The 14835-nt window shown below is 44.8% G+C and overlaps 1 protein-coding gene across 3 annotated transcripts in view; it reads right to left on the reverse strand.

Annotated features, from left to right (window-relative positions):
- RAB11FIP2 (RAB11 family interacting protein 2) overlaps positions 1-13533 on the reverse strand; it is a 146190-nt gene extending 132657 nt beyond the window's left edge. Inside the window, exon 1 of one of the 3 annotated variants that reach the window (XM_033941012.1) lies at positions 12951-13533. In XM_033941012.1, coding sequence (XP_033796903.1) covers positions 12951-13300 — 350 coding nt within the window. In that variant the 5' untranslated portion in view covers positions 13301-13533. The remainder of the gene's footprint in view (positions 1-12950) is intronic. The other 2 variants (XM_033941011.1, XM_033941013.1) reach the window with 2 other exon arrangements.
- Positions 13534-14835: the final 1302 nt, after the last annotated feature.

Here is a 14835-nt window from a genome sequence, read left to right on the forward strand (position 1 = left end):
GCATCTCCAACCTTCCTAGGTGCTCTTCCCCCCCTCCTGCCCCCCAGTTAATGCTACAATAATGGCATACTTTGGGAAAAATGTAATAGAAAAACCTTCCACAGAGTGATTAAAGTAAGTCACATGGAGTGGTGCGGCTGATAATATCTGGGTTAACAAAACCCAAATCTGTATAGAACCTCAGCATAAACTGGAACAAAAAAAAAGTTCTAAAAGTGTCAATGTCTGACAAACTGAGGAGCACAGTAACGAGAGGTATGATAAATTTTAAATAAATTTGTGTGAGAAGACCTCAGTGTGGATTGATAAGTCGGATAAACGAATTAACGTTCAATTCTTCAACCCGTGTACGGGCAAAAGCCCAGCAAACCACACCATCATAGAGTTTTCATGGGTGCAATGTGAATCAGTGAAAATAAAGTGTAATCACACTTAATAATTAACAAAAAAGTGTACACTCACGATGCTGCGCTAGCACAGTTAGCAAGACAGCCATAAAGAATAAATCAAATGAACGTATCTCAATAGGAGCTCCGTTGAACATCAGGACTCCCAGACAAAAGGCCTAGATGATTAAAGCTAGGAAGCTGCAACTGAAAACGAAATCACCCAAAAAGTAGTTGGTTCAACTGAGCTTCAGGAACCTTCAGCTCAAAACAAGAGCAGCAGCAAGAACGCCGAGAAACACCCAGCACGGCAAAGGCAGTTGACAATATCTGGAGCATTAGAAAAGCTTTTGAGGCTAAACTGTTTCTGCAGTCGAAGGGGGAGGGGAGTATATAACTAAATCAGCCATCTTATTATATCACTTTCGATCCACAGAGGGTCTCAAAACTCTCAGTAATCACAGCCCTTTTGAAATGCGAGCAAACTGCTCAAAAGTTGATGCCCTAGAATCTTTGTTGGGGAAATGGTAAAATGCAATGTTGCTACTTTCAGACATTCACTTAGGGCTCCTTTTACAAAGGTGCGCTAGCGTTTTTAACGCATGCACCGGATTAGCGCGCGCTAGCCAAAAATCTACCGCCTGCTCAAAAGGAGGCGGTAGCGGCTAGCGCAAATGCCAATTTAGCACATGCTATTCCACGCGTTAAGACCCTAGCGCGCCTTTGTAAAAGAACATAAGCATTGCCTCTGCCGGTCAGACCAGGGTCCATCATGCCCAGCAGTCCGCTCCCGCGGCAGCCCCCCAGGTCCAAGACCTGTAAGTGATCCTTTATCTAAAACCTCTTATTCCCTAATCATTTATTATCTTGTATAGTAACCCTCTATCTATACCCTTCAATCCCCTTCTCCTTCAGGAAATCATCCAATCCCTTTTTGAAGCCCAATATCGTACTATGTCCTATCATCCCTTCTGGAAGCGCATTCCAGGTGTCTACCACCCTCTGAGTGAAGAAGAACCTCCTAGCATTCGTTCTGAATCTGTCTCCTTTCAATTGTTCTGAATGCCCTCTTGTTTTTGTTGTCCCCGCTAGTCTGAAGAATCTGTCCCTCCCCACCTTCTCTATGCCTTTCATGATCTTATAAGTCTCTATCATGTCCCCTCTAAGTTTCTGCTTTTCCAGGGAAAAAAGCCCCAGCTTCTCTAGCCTTTCAGCATATGAAAGGTTTTCCATGCCCTTTATCATCCTTGTTGCTCTTTTCTGGACCCTCTCGAGCATCGCCATATCCTTCTTTAGGAACGGCAACCAGTACTGGACGCAGTACTCCAGATGCGGGCACACCATCGCCCGATACAGTGGCAGGATAACTTCCTTCATTCTGGTAGTGATACCCTTTTTGATAATGCCCAACATCCTGTTCGCCTTCTTTGAGGCCGCTGCGCATTGTGCCCCAGCTTCATTGTTTTATCCACCAATACCCCCAAGTATTTTTCTAGGTTGCCTTCCACCAGTACCATCCCTCCCATCGTATAGTTATACATTGGGTTCCCTTTCCCTTTGTGCAAGACTTTACATTTCTCTACACTGAAGCTCATCTGCCATTTTTCTGCCCACTCACTCAGTTTGTTCAGGTCTCTTTGTAGTATTCAGATGAAAATAGCAAGTGAAGGGGGGGATAGGACTTGATATACCGCTTTTTCTGTGTGGTTTACACAATCAAAGCATTTATATGGGGCAATGAAGCGTCAAGTCATAAGGAGCCATAGTGAGATTCAAACTCACAACCTCGGGATGCCGAGGCATCTGATCTAACCACAAAGCCACTCCAAAGCGTCAGGTCTTCTTCATCTTTTCTCAGAATAGCAATCAACAGCTAACCAACTTAACCATGAGCAAATCACTGAATCCATTGTTTCACGTATAAATTTACAGAAGAGTTACCAGTGCATTATTTTACTGCAGGTCCCATTACTACACCTCAGGAACATTGAAGAAGCCACTCAGCACTGAGCAGCAGCATAAAATCGCACATCTGCTCGTGCTTCTTATCAGCGGCCGAAGACACTCACAGGCAGCCAGTTAACAAAGGGGAAGGAATTTGGAAAGTTCGTTCCTGCTCGCTGCACCTCCACCAACGATCACCAGTAGAGGTATGAGCCTGAGACTAGGACAGGTAGGGCGGCTGGCTGCTGAGCTTGGAAGGTAGGGAGGTTGCAGAGTCTGACGGGGGAGGGAAGGAAGGGGGCTGGGTGCAATGCCTGACAGGGGAGGGAAGGAAGAGTGCTGGGTGCAGTGCCTGGCAGAAAGGGAGCTGGATGCAGAGCCTGACAGGGCAGGGCACTTGAATATTAAGCCGCCCGACATATATTAGAGTCAACCATTTTTCCTCTTTTTGGGGGGAGAAAAGGGGGGTCTCGACTTATATTCGAGTACTTACGGTAATTAGGATTTTGGATTGTAAGCTGCCCAGAAGGTTTTGGCACTTGGAGCAGGATAGTAAGATTTGAATAAATTTGGAAACTTGGTCATTCTTTTTGCTGTGATTTGGCAAGACAAGGACCAGAATGACTAGGAAGAGTCCCTATGGAAAGCTCAAGATGTGGAGCAGTAGAATTAAAGAGAGAGTCAAGCTGCTTTTCCTTTTTGATAATACAAACCTCATTACCAGCAAATCTCACAGAACGAGGAGACAACAAACCATGATGTTTAAGTGCATTTATTGGAGTTCAGTGGGTGACGAACTAAAGGGACAAAAAGAACCGTAGGTGGAGAAGGAGCTTCTAATGAAAACTAATTTAGCAATGTGCCGAAGAGGAGAAAAAAAAAATCATACCACCAGAATGTCCTTCCCATAGCAATTTCTAAATTGGAAAAACAAGAGACTCACACATACAGTATATACAACATAATATAATAAAAAGTGGGAAAGTCTTTAAATGAAGTACATAAATGTCTAAGCTAGCAAATTACATGAACTGCTAAGAAAACTAATGAGTTATCAATTCTCAAACAGGAACAGACAAAAGAAGAAAAAAAAAAGCTAGAGCGAAGATGAAAGCTTGGGGTCTTGGCAAAAACATCTTAGAAGATGATATGACAACAGGTGGACAAAGTGGATAATATAAATTATCCACCCCAATAACAGGATTCATTCATCCGTCATTTTCTGAACTCAGCAAACCTCTGTATGAAGTCAACTCACAGCGCAGAACCACAGGATGCCTCTGAACGCAGAGCACAGAGCAGGGGACTCAAGAGGTCACAGCTCTCCTAGTAAAGTGATACCGTATTTAATGCTCCCCGTCCCAAGAGAATGTATGCCACAGAACTCCATGAGGAAGCACCGCTTGCTTTCCTGAAGAGAAAAAAAAAAAAGAAAAGGGTGCTTTTAATAGCAGAGAAGTTCCTGCAAGAATCACTAGGTTCCAATATCAAAGAGCTCCGGGCACTGAAAAAATTCTGCTTTTCTGAGCTGTACGAAAACTAAAATGAATCGAGAATTTATTGTGGCTCACCACTACACATACACATTAGAGATACAGAAATGAAAATTGGTTTAGCACACTTGCTGCTGTCCAGATATAGGAGAGGAGAGAATTGCTTTAAAAAAAATGATAAAAATAGGATTTGTTTGGTACTTCTTCCCAGTGAGCCCCAGCCCTGCTGCTGATTAAGCCAGAAGACCAAATGACCACAGGGAAACTGGAAAAAGCAGTGGCAAACCAAACCGCGTCAGATTGTCAACATGCCCAGAACAGTGACATAAGAACTGAGACAGGAGGTTTGTGTGTTTGCTCAATCACATGAAACTCCGGCAGGCCAAATTTGGAAAGCGCTGATGCCAGGATGCACAGCAGCAACGCAAACTATATTGTCCAGACCTTTCTTAGATTGGATAGCATAGCTGTTTTTAAGAAAGGTTTAGACAATTTCCTGGAGGAAAAGTCCATAGTCCGTTATTGAGAGAGACATGGGGGAAACCACTGCTTGTCCTGGATCGGTAGAATAGAATGTTGCTCCTATTTGGGGATTCTGCATGGACTGTTGCTACTCTTTGGGGTTCCAGAATCTTGCTTATTCTGAGATAATGGAATATTGCTACTACTCCTTGGGTTTTGGCCAGGTACTAGGGACCTGGATTGGCCACCGTGAGAACGGGTTACTGGGCTTGATGGACCATTGGTCTGACCCAGTAAAGCTATTCTTATCATGCTTCCAAGACAAGTTAATAATCTGCATAGAGTAGCCATGGTTATGTTCAGTTTATTAAAAACGTGTGTGAATCCACCTTTACCAATTCTAGCCACAAAGTGGTATATGAATTAACAGTTGTTTTTTTATTTTAAAAAAAGCTCAGTAATACATAGACGCAACATCTTAAAAAGGAATAATTAAAAACAGCACCAATCAAAAGGGATCACGGCTACAGCTCTTTGCACTGCAGTGCTTTGAGCTGTTTCCTCTGCTGCGGTCCTGCCCCTCCTCTGACGTCAGCATAGGAAACAGCTCAAAGCACGGCAGTGGCCGCGATCTTCGGCTGATGCTGTAAGGTAAACGGTTCGGGAAGGCCAGGGGGAACACGGAGGCCTTCCGGGGGGGGGGGTCCTTCAGGGGGGGGGGGCAATCCTTCAGGGGGGCAGTCCTTCAGGGCGTGGGACAGGCCTGGGGTGTGTGCAGGCCTTCAAGTGGTGAACAGGCCTTTAACGGGAAACAGGCCTTTAACAGGGGGGGGGGGGGAGAGGCCAGGGATGGTGGCAAAGGCCTACAGGGGGGACAGGCAGGCCTGGGGGGGGCAGTCCTTCAGGGGGTGGGACAGGCCTTGGGGGGGGAACAGGCCTTTAAGGGGGGAATAGGCCAGGGATGGTGGCATAGGCCTACAGGGGGAACAGGCAGGCCTGGGGGGGCAGTCCTTCGGGAGGTGGGACAGGCCTTGGGGGGGTGCAAGCCTTCAAGGGGGGAACAGGCCTTTAAGGGGGGGAGAGGCCAGGGATGGTAGCATAGGCCTATGGGGGGACAAGCAGGCATGGGGGGGATAGGCCTTGGGGGGGGCGGAGGCCTTCAAGGGGAAACAGGCCTTTAAGGGGGGGGGACAGGCTAGGGATGGTGGCATAAGCCTTCAGGGAGGACAAGTAGGCCTTCAAGGGGGAGAACAGGCCTTCAGGGATGGGGGTACAGACCTTCGGGGGAGACACCCCTTCAGGGGAGATGGGCCCTGGTGTAGAAGTACACGGAGGGAGGGAAGGGGGGTTCAAAGAGATGTGCATATACCAGACTTTGGGGGGGGAAGAAATAATGGGTCTAAAAATAGAGGAGAGAGAGATGATGGACAATGGGATTTAGGGAGGGAAGGAACAAAAAGGGAGAGAAGTTAGACACAAGGAATGGTGTGGAGGGGGGATAGAGATACTGGATAGGAGGGTAGTTGGGAAAATAAATGGAGAGATGGTGGACCCTGGGGTGGTGGGGAAGGAGGGTAAGATGCTGGATGAAAGGGTAGTTAAGAAAAGGTGGATCTGTGGATGGAGACGAAAAAAAAGAAAGATGCCAAACCTCCGGAGGAGGAAAAGGAAACAGAAGGGGAGGACAGAAATGGCAGATGGATGGTTAGAACAGAGAAAGAAGGAGACCCTGGCAAGCAAGTTATCAGAAGACAACCAGAGCATGGGACAAACAAGATTTGAATAATGACCAGATAACAAAAGGTAGAAAAACTAATTTTATTTTCCAATTTGGAATTACAATGTGTCAGATTTGAAACGTGTATCCTGCCAGAGCTGGTGTTAGACCGCAAACGTGAGCTAGGATTTAACAGAGAGAGGCAAAGTCTTTTTTGTTTACACCACAGCGCCAGTGTGGTTAGGAGAAGGCAAAGGGGGTGAAGAAGCTATAAAATAAACCCACCAAGATGTTTGAAAAAAATACCCAATTGGGCAGGAAAATCAAATCAAAAAACCAATTCAGTAGGCTGAATCGAATCAAAATTTTTTTTCCTAAATCGGGCAGCACTACTAAATACCTCCACAAGTATTCCACATCTTCTAGGGTGTCTAATGCTTATGCAGATTTTAGTATTATACACAAAAAAAGGAAAAAAAACTTATCGAAAGACCTGTTTTGCAATATCACTTAAGCAATTGTGCCACGGGGATCAGTCCTTGGTCCTGTTCAACACTGAGAAACTCCATTTACGCCACCTCCCACCCAACTAGTTAATAACCCATGCATTTTACAACAGCATTACCAAACTTTATGTGGCCACATCCCCATTTTAGCAGCAACACAGTAGGTCAAAATCAGACACTCAAACTTCTGCCATCCCAGATGTTGACACTTGAGATGTAAAAGACTGAAGAAGTGAAGAGGCAGCCGTGCACATGGGAATCACAAACATGCTCTGAATGACCTCCCTGTCAGCACCATCAGATGAAAGGAGATGGGATCTGATATATCTACCACCTTTCTGTGATTTCAATCAAGGCGGTTTACAAGCCCATACTGTATTTTGTACTTGGGGCAATGTAGAGTTAAGTGACTTGCTCAGAGCTGCCCAGGTTCCCAGGCCACTCCAACCCAACTATGACATCAACTCAAGTCTGATTTATCCTGTAATCTACAATCTGTAATCCAACGGTGGATAAGCAACTTTGCTTTATTTCCTACTTATTCTGGATATAGCTTGCAAGCTAGGGGACAAGACTCTGCCATATAACCTGCACTACTCCAAGCAGAAACATAAGCCATGTTAAAACAGACTTTCTTCCAAGACTAAAATCGTCGTCGAGTCTTTCTCACAGCAGAAAAAAGAACTTTCAGTGCTAGACACAAGACATATTAGGTGTAAATTGCTTTGAACCAAGAAAGAAAGAGTCTAAAAATAAATGCTCCTGTGTCCTTATCACCGACTTTGTTTGTTTTTTGTTCTTTAACTGTATTTCCATGCTCCACAGCAGATTAAAACTTAAGAACCATTTGATCCTTACCCTGCTCTTGGAGGTCTCCAAATAAACTAAAGGGTAGTGCAAGAGAGTGCAAAGTATTCCTGGAAGTATGATTCAAGGAGGACTGGCCTAGTAGGCAGAGGCAGCAGCATTCAGATAACCTCCACCGATTGCCACTGTGACCTTGAACAAGCCACTTTTTTTCCTACTGCCCATGATATCCACTTAAACCAGAGCTGAGATTTATTTGGGGTCCTTTTTCTAAGGCTTACCAATTTAGCAAGCGCCAATGTTACATTTGAAATGATCGTAGAGAGCACAGGATAATATGTATGTAATGTGTAAACCTCATAGTTTATATGCAGTATATAAATTTTTAAATAAATAAATGCCAAGATGCCCATTTTATCCCTATTGGTGTCAGCATTTAGCGCACCTTACTAAAAGGACCCCTTTCAATTTTAATGCCATTAACAGTCTCAACCATTATTCAGAAAAAGCAAAAAAATATATTAATATTTTTCTTTTTGTATTGAAGTTTTAATAACTATCATATTAAGAATTGAAGAGGATTAAGTTGAAGAACCAGAGAGTGAAAGACTTGTTAGAGTTTTATTCATTTTTTATGTATATTTTAGTACAGTGTTTCTCTCAAAACGCAGTACACGTACCCTTGGGAGTATGCGGCACTGCGTGGGTCTCCCGCTTCCTTCCTCAATCGCAACCGTCAGGGATCCCATGCCCTCCTTCCTGCCCCCCCCCCACCAGGGATCCCATGCCCTCCTTCCTGCATTCCCCCCTCCGCTGACCCAAAAAGGCTTCCCTCTGAAGTCAGAGCTGACATCAGAAAGAAGCCTTCCGAGTTAGGAGATCCGTTACCTCATTCAGGGCTGCGTGGCTGAAGGCAGGAAGGAGCAGCCAAGTTGGATGGCCTTGAAGGGAGTGAGTGTGTTGTAGCAACTAAGGGAGAAAGGGGACATGATCATGGGACAAAGAAAATTTGGGACAAAGGCTGGGAGGGGCACACGAACTCAGGACACAGAAAGGAGATAGGAAGGAAGCACTAACTTGGGAGAATTGTTGGGCATGAGTGTGCGAGTGAGAAGGAAAGAGATGGTGCACATGAGGAAAGGAAGAAAGAGGAAAATTGTTGGGCATAGAGAGAGAGAGAAGATTGAGGTAGAGATGCATGGGGAAGAGAAGGATGAGAGGGAGAAATGTTGGATATGGTGGTGGAGGGCAGATTGAAGGGGATGCAAGGGGGAGGAATGTTGGACATAGTGATGGGAGGGAGAGATGTAGCATGGTGCTGGAGAGGGGTGATAGAAGGAAAAATGGGCATGGGACTGGAGGGCAGAGGTGAAAAATGCTGCACAGGATCTGGGGGATGAGAGAGGGAGAAATATTGGATGTGGCAGTAGAGGGGTGGGAGAGATGCACCCTGGATCTCTCTCTCTCTCTTACTTCCTTTGCAGCGAGGGAATGAGAGAAAGACAGATGGACAGTGAGACATGTACGTGTTGCCAATAGGGGTGGAAGAGAGAGGAAGAAAAGTTGGATTCATGGAGAGATAGATGTTGGTTGGGGAAGTGAATGAGATCTGGAGGAGAGGAAATGTGCAGGAGGCAGAAAGAAAGAAATATCGGATGCACAGTCAGAAGGAAGTACAACCAGAGACTCATGAAATCACCAGATAACAAAGATGATTTTATTTTCTATTTAGTGATCGAAATGTGTCACTTTTGAAAATGTATATCTGCTGTCTATATTTTGCACTATATTTATCTATAGTTGTTAGTGGTGACACTGTATATTTTAAAGTCATCTGCCTTGACCCCCCAAATATAAATAATTAACATTTTCTCTGCATACAGTGTGCTTTGTGTTTTTAGTTTTGTGGTTACCATTATGTATTAATAAGATTATATTGTGTGTATATGAAAAATGAATGGAAGAAATTGCATTACAATTAGTACTATTATGGGGGTGGGGTCAGAGGCGGAGCTTGGGCAGATCTGGGGCAGAGCTTGGGTAGAGGTACTTGGTTGATATTTGTTAGACTTAGGAGATTCTTGGCTTGAAGAAGTTGAGAGACACTGTTTTAATATATATTAATGTATATTATGGGGCTCATTTTCAAAACAGAAAGACGTCCAAAACACAGCATAAAGTGGCACTTGGACATTTTTCTCACCAAAACATCCAAATCACCACTTTTAAAACTGACTTTCTAGATGTTTTGCTGAGCTTTTTTCTGCAGTGCATCTAAATGTCAAGGGGGCGAATTGGATGTTTTACAGCAATAAACCAAACTTTTTATAAAACGTCCACGCAAAATTTGGACATTTGGGATTAGACCTGTTTAAAAAAACAAATAAGGGCCAAAAAGGTGCCCAAACTGACCAGATGACCACTGGAAGGGATGAAGGAATGGCCCTCCCACACTTCCCACCCCTTCTATCTGTCTCTATAACAGCTGAAGATAGCATGGCCACAGCAAGCAGGAGTCCTTCCATCCCCTTAATCTTTTTTGCCATCTTTCTCCAGCTCCACTGTATCTTTTCTGAGATGCAGCAACCAGAACTGCACACAATACTCAAGGTGAGGTCTCACCATGAAGAAAAATAGAGGCACCATGATATTGTTTGGTTTTATTCAATTCCTAACATTTTGTTTGTTTGGGTTTTCTGGCTGCCACCACCACACACTGAATCGAAAACATATACTGTATCTGAAAAAATGCTGCACTATGGTACTTAAAAGAAACAAGAATAAGCAGGCAAACAAAGCTCCACAAAAGAAACAAAAAATACTAATCAATATAATAAGTGATGTAGGCCCTCAGTGTGAGAAAGTAAGCTAAAGAGCCAGCAGGATCTGCGGTTCAAATGCTTGAACTTAGGCAGAAAAAAAGAGCTAAAAAGCTCATTTAACTATCGTACACCATCATAGGGCTCACAGGGTGTGCTACCATACAGCGAAAAAACACTAAAATAGTGAAAAAAAAAAAACCCACAAAAATTATCAATATGGAGCAAAGAATAAAAGGGAAATATATCCACAATTTAATCGGTAGAAGAATCAAGAACAGTCTTAGTTCCCTCCACAGGTAAAAATAATGCAAAAAACTTAGCTTCTCAAATACAATGAAAATCAGGTTAGCGTCCAAATGTTTGAAGTTACTTGTTTTATGGTAACCAAGCACTGGTTTCAGGAGCAAAGTGCCTTCTTCGGGAACCAGCGCTAGCAAGAAACGTAAGCCAGACGTCGCTAGTATCAAACGGCTGCCAAGCACAGAGTGAGAATGAGGCTAGAGGGAGGAGCCAAAAGAGGCAGGCTCACAGCTAAAAAGAAAAGCAAGTGACATCATGAAAGTCCAAATAGTAAGCAAAGACTATACAGTATATATAGCAAATAAGTGCCTATTATTACACTTAGAACACTGAGCAACATTTGGGTAAGAAGAGTTTGCTAGAATTAAACACTTCCAAGCCAAAAGAAACAGTGAAAACTTCAAGGTGGAAAGCTTTCTAAGCTAGCTCACTGGGAGAGAGCCAAGAGCACAAGCACTCCTAGCAATCCATTCACATGAGAGATCACACATGCTTTCTTGCCTTTTTACTCTGGCAATATTTTGGGGGTCATTACTGATTACAGTCACACTAAACAGCTGACCTGCGAGTCCCCTCCAGGCCAAAGAGCTACAAATGAGGGTTATCAGAAAGCTTAGCACATATTTGCATTTTAAAACAGGTAATGGGGAGGGGGAACCTTCATACATATCACTATGCAAATATCCCATATACACCTTGTGTGCCCCTCTGTTCCTTGATCCAGAGAATGCAAACCACAAACCATCACTGGCTAAGCAGCTGCATACGATGTGTGAGATAACCAGAAAGCAGCTCGCATCCTGTCTGCAAGGGCATCATTCTCCCAACTCACAGCAAGCAAACTGACACAGGTTCAGTAGCTCTTCTTACCTTACAGAAGGCAGAACTGCAGAATACCTTAAGCTTACTGTCAGTCTGCTGAATGAGACCAAAAGGCACCCTTGGCATCACAAATAAGACAGTCTGCAACTTGCCATGATAGCAACAATCTGAAAACACTCTCAGAAAGATGGCTTCATAATTTTAGATGTAGTATTAATCTCATTCTTTGCTAATCCCAGATTAAACCAGCAATCCTTGATTTTACACTCAGAACACTGGCTTCCTGCATCAAGTTCAAAATTCTTATGCTAATTTTCATAGGCCATCTCCCACCTGCACCTACCTATATTCACAACACTCTGATTCCATATGGCCACTCTCTCCATTCTTTCAGCAGCCACCTCCTCACCTCACAATTTCTCATAAAACAACTTTTAGTTACCACCTAGGACCCCAACCCTGGAACTTCCTCCTAGAGAATGACACGGAGACAAATTTTTCCACATCCCTGTGGGAACTCATTTTCCAGGCGAGTTCTTTTCCTGTCCCTGCCCCATTCTGCAAGCTCCATCCTCATCTCCACAAGCCTCAAACACTTTAAAATCAAGTGTTTGAGGCTTATACAGTTAAGGAAGAGGGATGCCCCCTCCCCTCCCCCCCCCTTAGAAAATGGCAGGAGGGATGCCCACATGTATTTAAATGCACGTTAATGTGATCTGTGGTAATAGTTTACTGCGCTGAAGCCATTTGGTCATTCAGGTTTTCAAGATCTCCACAATGAATATGCATGAAAGTTAATTGCATAGAATGGAGGCCGCATATGGAAATGAAGTTTATGCAAATTCAATGTGAAGATGCTGAAAACCTGACTGACAAGGAGGGTCGTGCCCTAGACCAGTGGTTCCCAACCCTGTCCTGCAGGACCACCAGGCCAGTCGGGTTTTTGGAATAGCCCTAATGAATATGCATGGAACAGATTTGTATGCCTGTCACCTCCATTATGTGCAGATCTCTCTCATGCATATTCATTAGGGCTCTGAAAACCTGACTGGCCGGTGGTCCATCAGGACAGGGTTGGGAACCCATGCCCTAGACCAGTGGTAGGCAATTCCGGTCCTCCAGAGCCGGGTCAGGTTTTCAGGATAGCCACAATGAATATGTATGAGATGGATTTTGCATGCACTGCCTCCATGAATATTTATTGTGGATATCCTGAAAACCTGACCTGGCTCTGGCTGTCGAGGATTGGAATTGCCTACCCCTGCCCTAGACTAGGGCCGCAATCCAGTGGGGTTTTCAGGATTTCCCCAATGAATATGTACGAGATAGATTTGCATGCACTGCCTCCATGCATATTCATTGTGGCTATCCTGAAAACCTGAGCTGGCTCTGGAGGATCGGAATTGCCTATCCCTGCCCTAGACCAGGGCCGCAATCCAGTGGGGTTTTCAGGATTTCCCCAATGAATATGTACGAGATAGATTTGCATGCACTGCCTCCATGCATATTCATTGTGGCTATCCTGAAAACCTGAGCTGGCTCTGGAGGATCGGAATTGCCGCAATCCAGTGGGGTTTTCAGGATTTCCCCCATGAGTATGCATGCACGGCTGTCCTGAAAAGCCGACTTTGAGGAGGCCTCTGAGCTTTTCGGGGGTGGGGTGGTTGTGAGGGGGGTGAAGGGGCCCTTACTCGGTCTTGCGGCGCTCTTTGTCCTCGAAGACGTCGTTGAGGCTGACGGCCACCTGGCCCAGGAAGCGGTCGAGGCCGACCAGCGAGCGGTGCATGACGACGAGCTGCAGCAGGTACTTATTCGCCGCGCCCCGCACCAGCAGGCCGGGCAGCTCGAAGGACGCCTCCTCCATCCAGACGGGGCTCAGGCTCTTCTCCGCCACCGACGTCGAGTACTTCTCCTTGCCCAGCTGGATGAGCGCGTAGGCGTCGTTGGCGCCGCTCTTGCCCTTGGGCGCCAGCGCGCGCGCTTCCAGCACCGTCACCTGCACGTGCGTGGGGAACCACTTCTGGGACTGCTCGGACAGCATGGTCGGGGGGGGGGGGGGAGGGCTCAGCGCGCGCCCATGCTTCGAGGACGGCGCCGGCGAGGCTCCCTCGCGCGCTCGCCCTCTGCCCAACCGACCGGCCGCGGCCCCTCAGCCGCCGCTTCCGGCTTCTCCCCTCAGCCGCCTGTAAGCCCACCTCGGATTGGGGGGCGCCGGGCCGTCTCCGCCTCCTCCATTGGCTGCGTCCGCCCTTTCTTGCTCGCGAGGGAGGCGGGAACGCGTTGCTCCTCCCCCTGCAGGCTTGCTTAGTAGCGCTCGTTGAGGTAAAATGCGCCGCACACTTCTTCTTCCCCCCACTTTAACGTAAACTTGTCTGCAGTGTGTCCTGAACCTTCGAGGTCCTTGCTGCTGCGGCTTGTGCGCATTGTCACGCCAATAAAGTTTCTTGAATGGTGAATATAGGTTTCTGGTACACTATTGTAGGTGATGATACAGATTGTCACACCAATAAAGTTTCCTGAATATTGAATTCTGGTATTAGCAGATTGTACAGATTGTCATGCCAATAAAGTTTCTTGAATGGTGAATATAGGTTTCTGGTACACTATTGTAGGTGATGATACAGATTGTCACACCAATAAAGTTTCCTGAATATTGAATTCTGGTAGTAACAGATTGTCATGCCAATAAAGTTTCTTGAATGGTGAATATTGGTTTCTGGTACAGTATTGTAGGTGATGATACAGATTGTCACACCAATAAAGTTTCCTGAATATTGAATTCTGGTAGTAGCAGATTGTACAGATTGTCATGCCAATAAAGTTTCTTGAATGGTGAATATTGGTTTCTGCTACACTATTGTAGGTGATGATACAGATTGTCACACCAATAAAGTTTCCTGAATATTGAATTCTGGTAGTAACAGATTGTCATGCCAATAAAGTTTCTTGAATGGTGAATATTGGTTTCTGGTACAGTATTGTAGGTGATGATACAGATTGTCACACCAATAAAGTTTCCTGAATATTGAATTCTGGTATTAGCAGATTGTACAGATTGTCATGCCAATAAAGTTTCTTGAATGGTGAATATTGGTTTCTGCTACACTATTGTAGGTGATGATACAGATTGTCACACCAATAAAGTTTCCTGAATATTGAATTCTGGTAGTAGCAGATTGTACAGATTGTTATGCCAATAACGTTTCTTGAATGGTGAATATTGGTTTCTGCTACACTATTGTAGGTGATGATACAGATTGTCACACCAATAAAGTTTCCTGAATATTGAATTCTGGTAGTAGCAGATTGTACAGATTGTCATGCCAATAAAGTTTCTTGAATGGTGAATATTGGTTTCTGCTACACTATTGTAGGTGATGATACAGATTGTCACACCAATAAAGTTTCCTGAATATTGAATTCTGGTAGTAACAGATTGTCATGCCAATAAAGTTTCTTGAATGGTGAATATTGGTTTCTGGTACAGTATTGTAGGTGATGATACAGATTGTCACACCAATAAAGTTTCCTGAATATTGAATTCTGATAGTAGCAGATTGTACAGATTGTCATGCC

The sequence above is a fragment of the Geotrypetes seraphini genome, chromosome 4 (genome assembly GCF_902459505.1).
Source record: "Geotrypetes seraphini chromosome 4, aGeoSer1.1, whole genome shotgun sequence".
Lineage (NCBI taxonomy): Eukaryota > Metazoa > Chordata > Amphibia > Gymnophiona > Dermophiidae > Geotrypetes > Geotrypetes seraphini.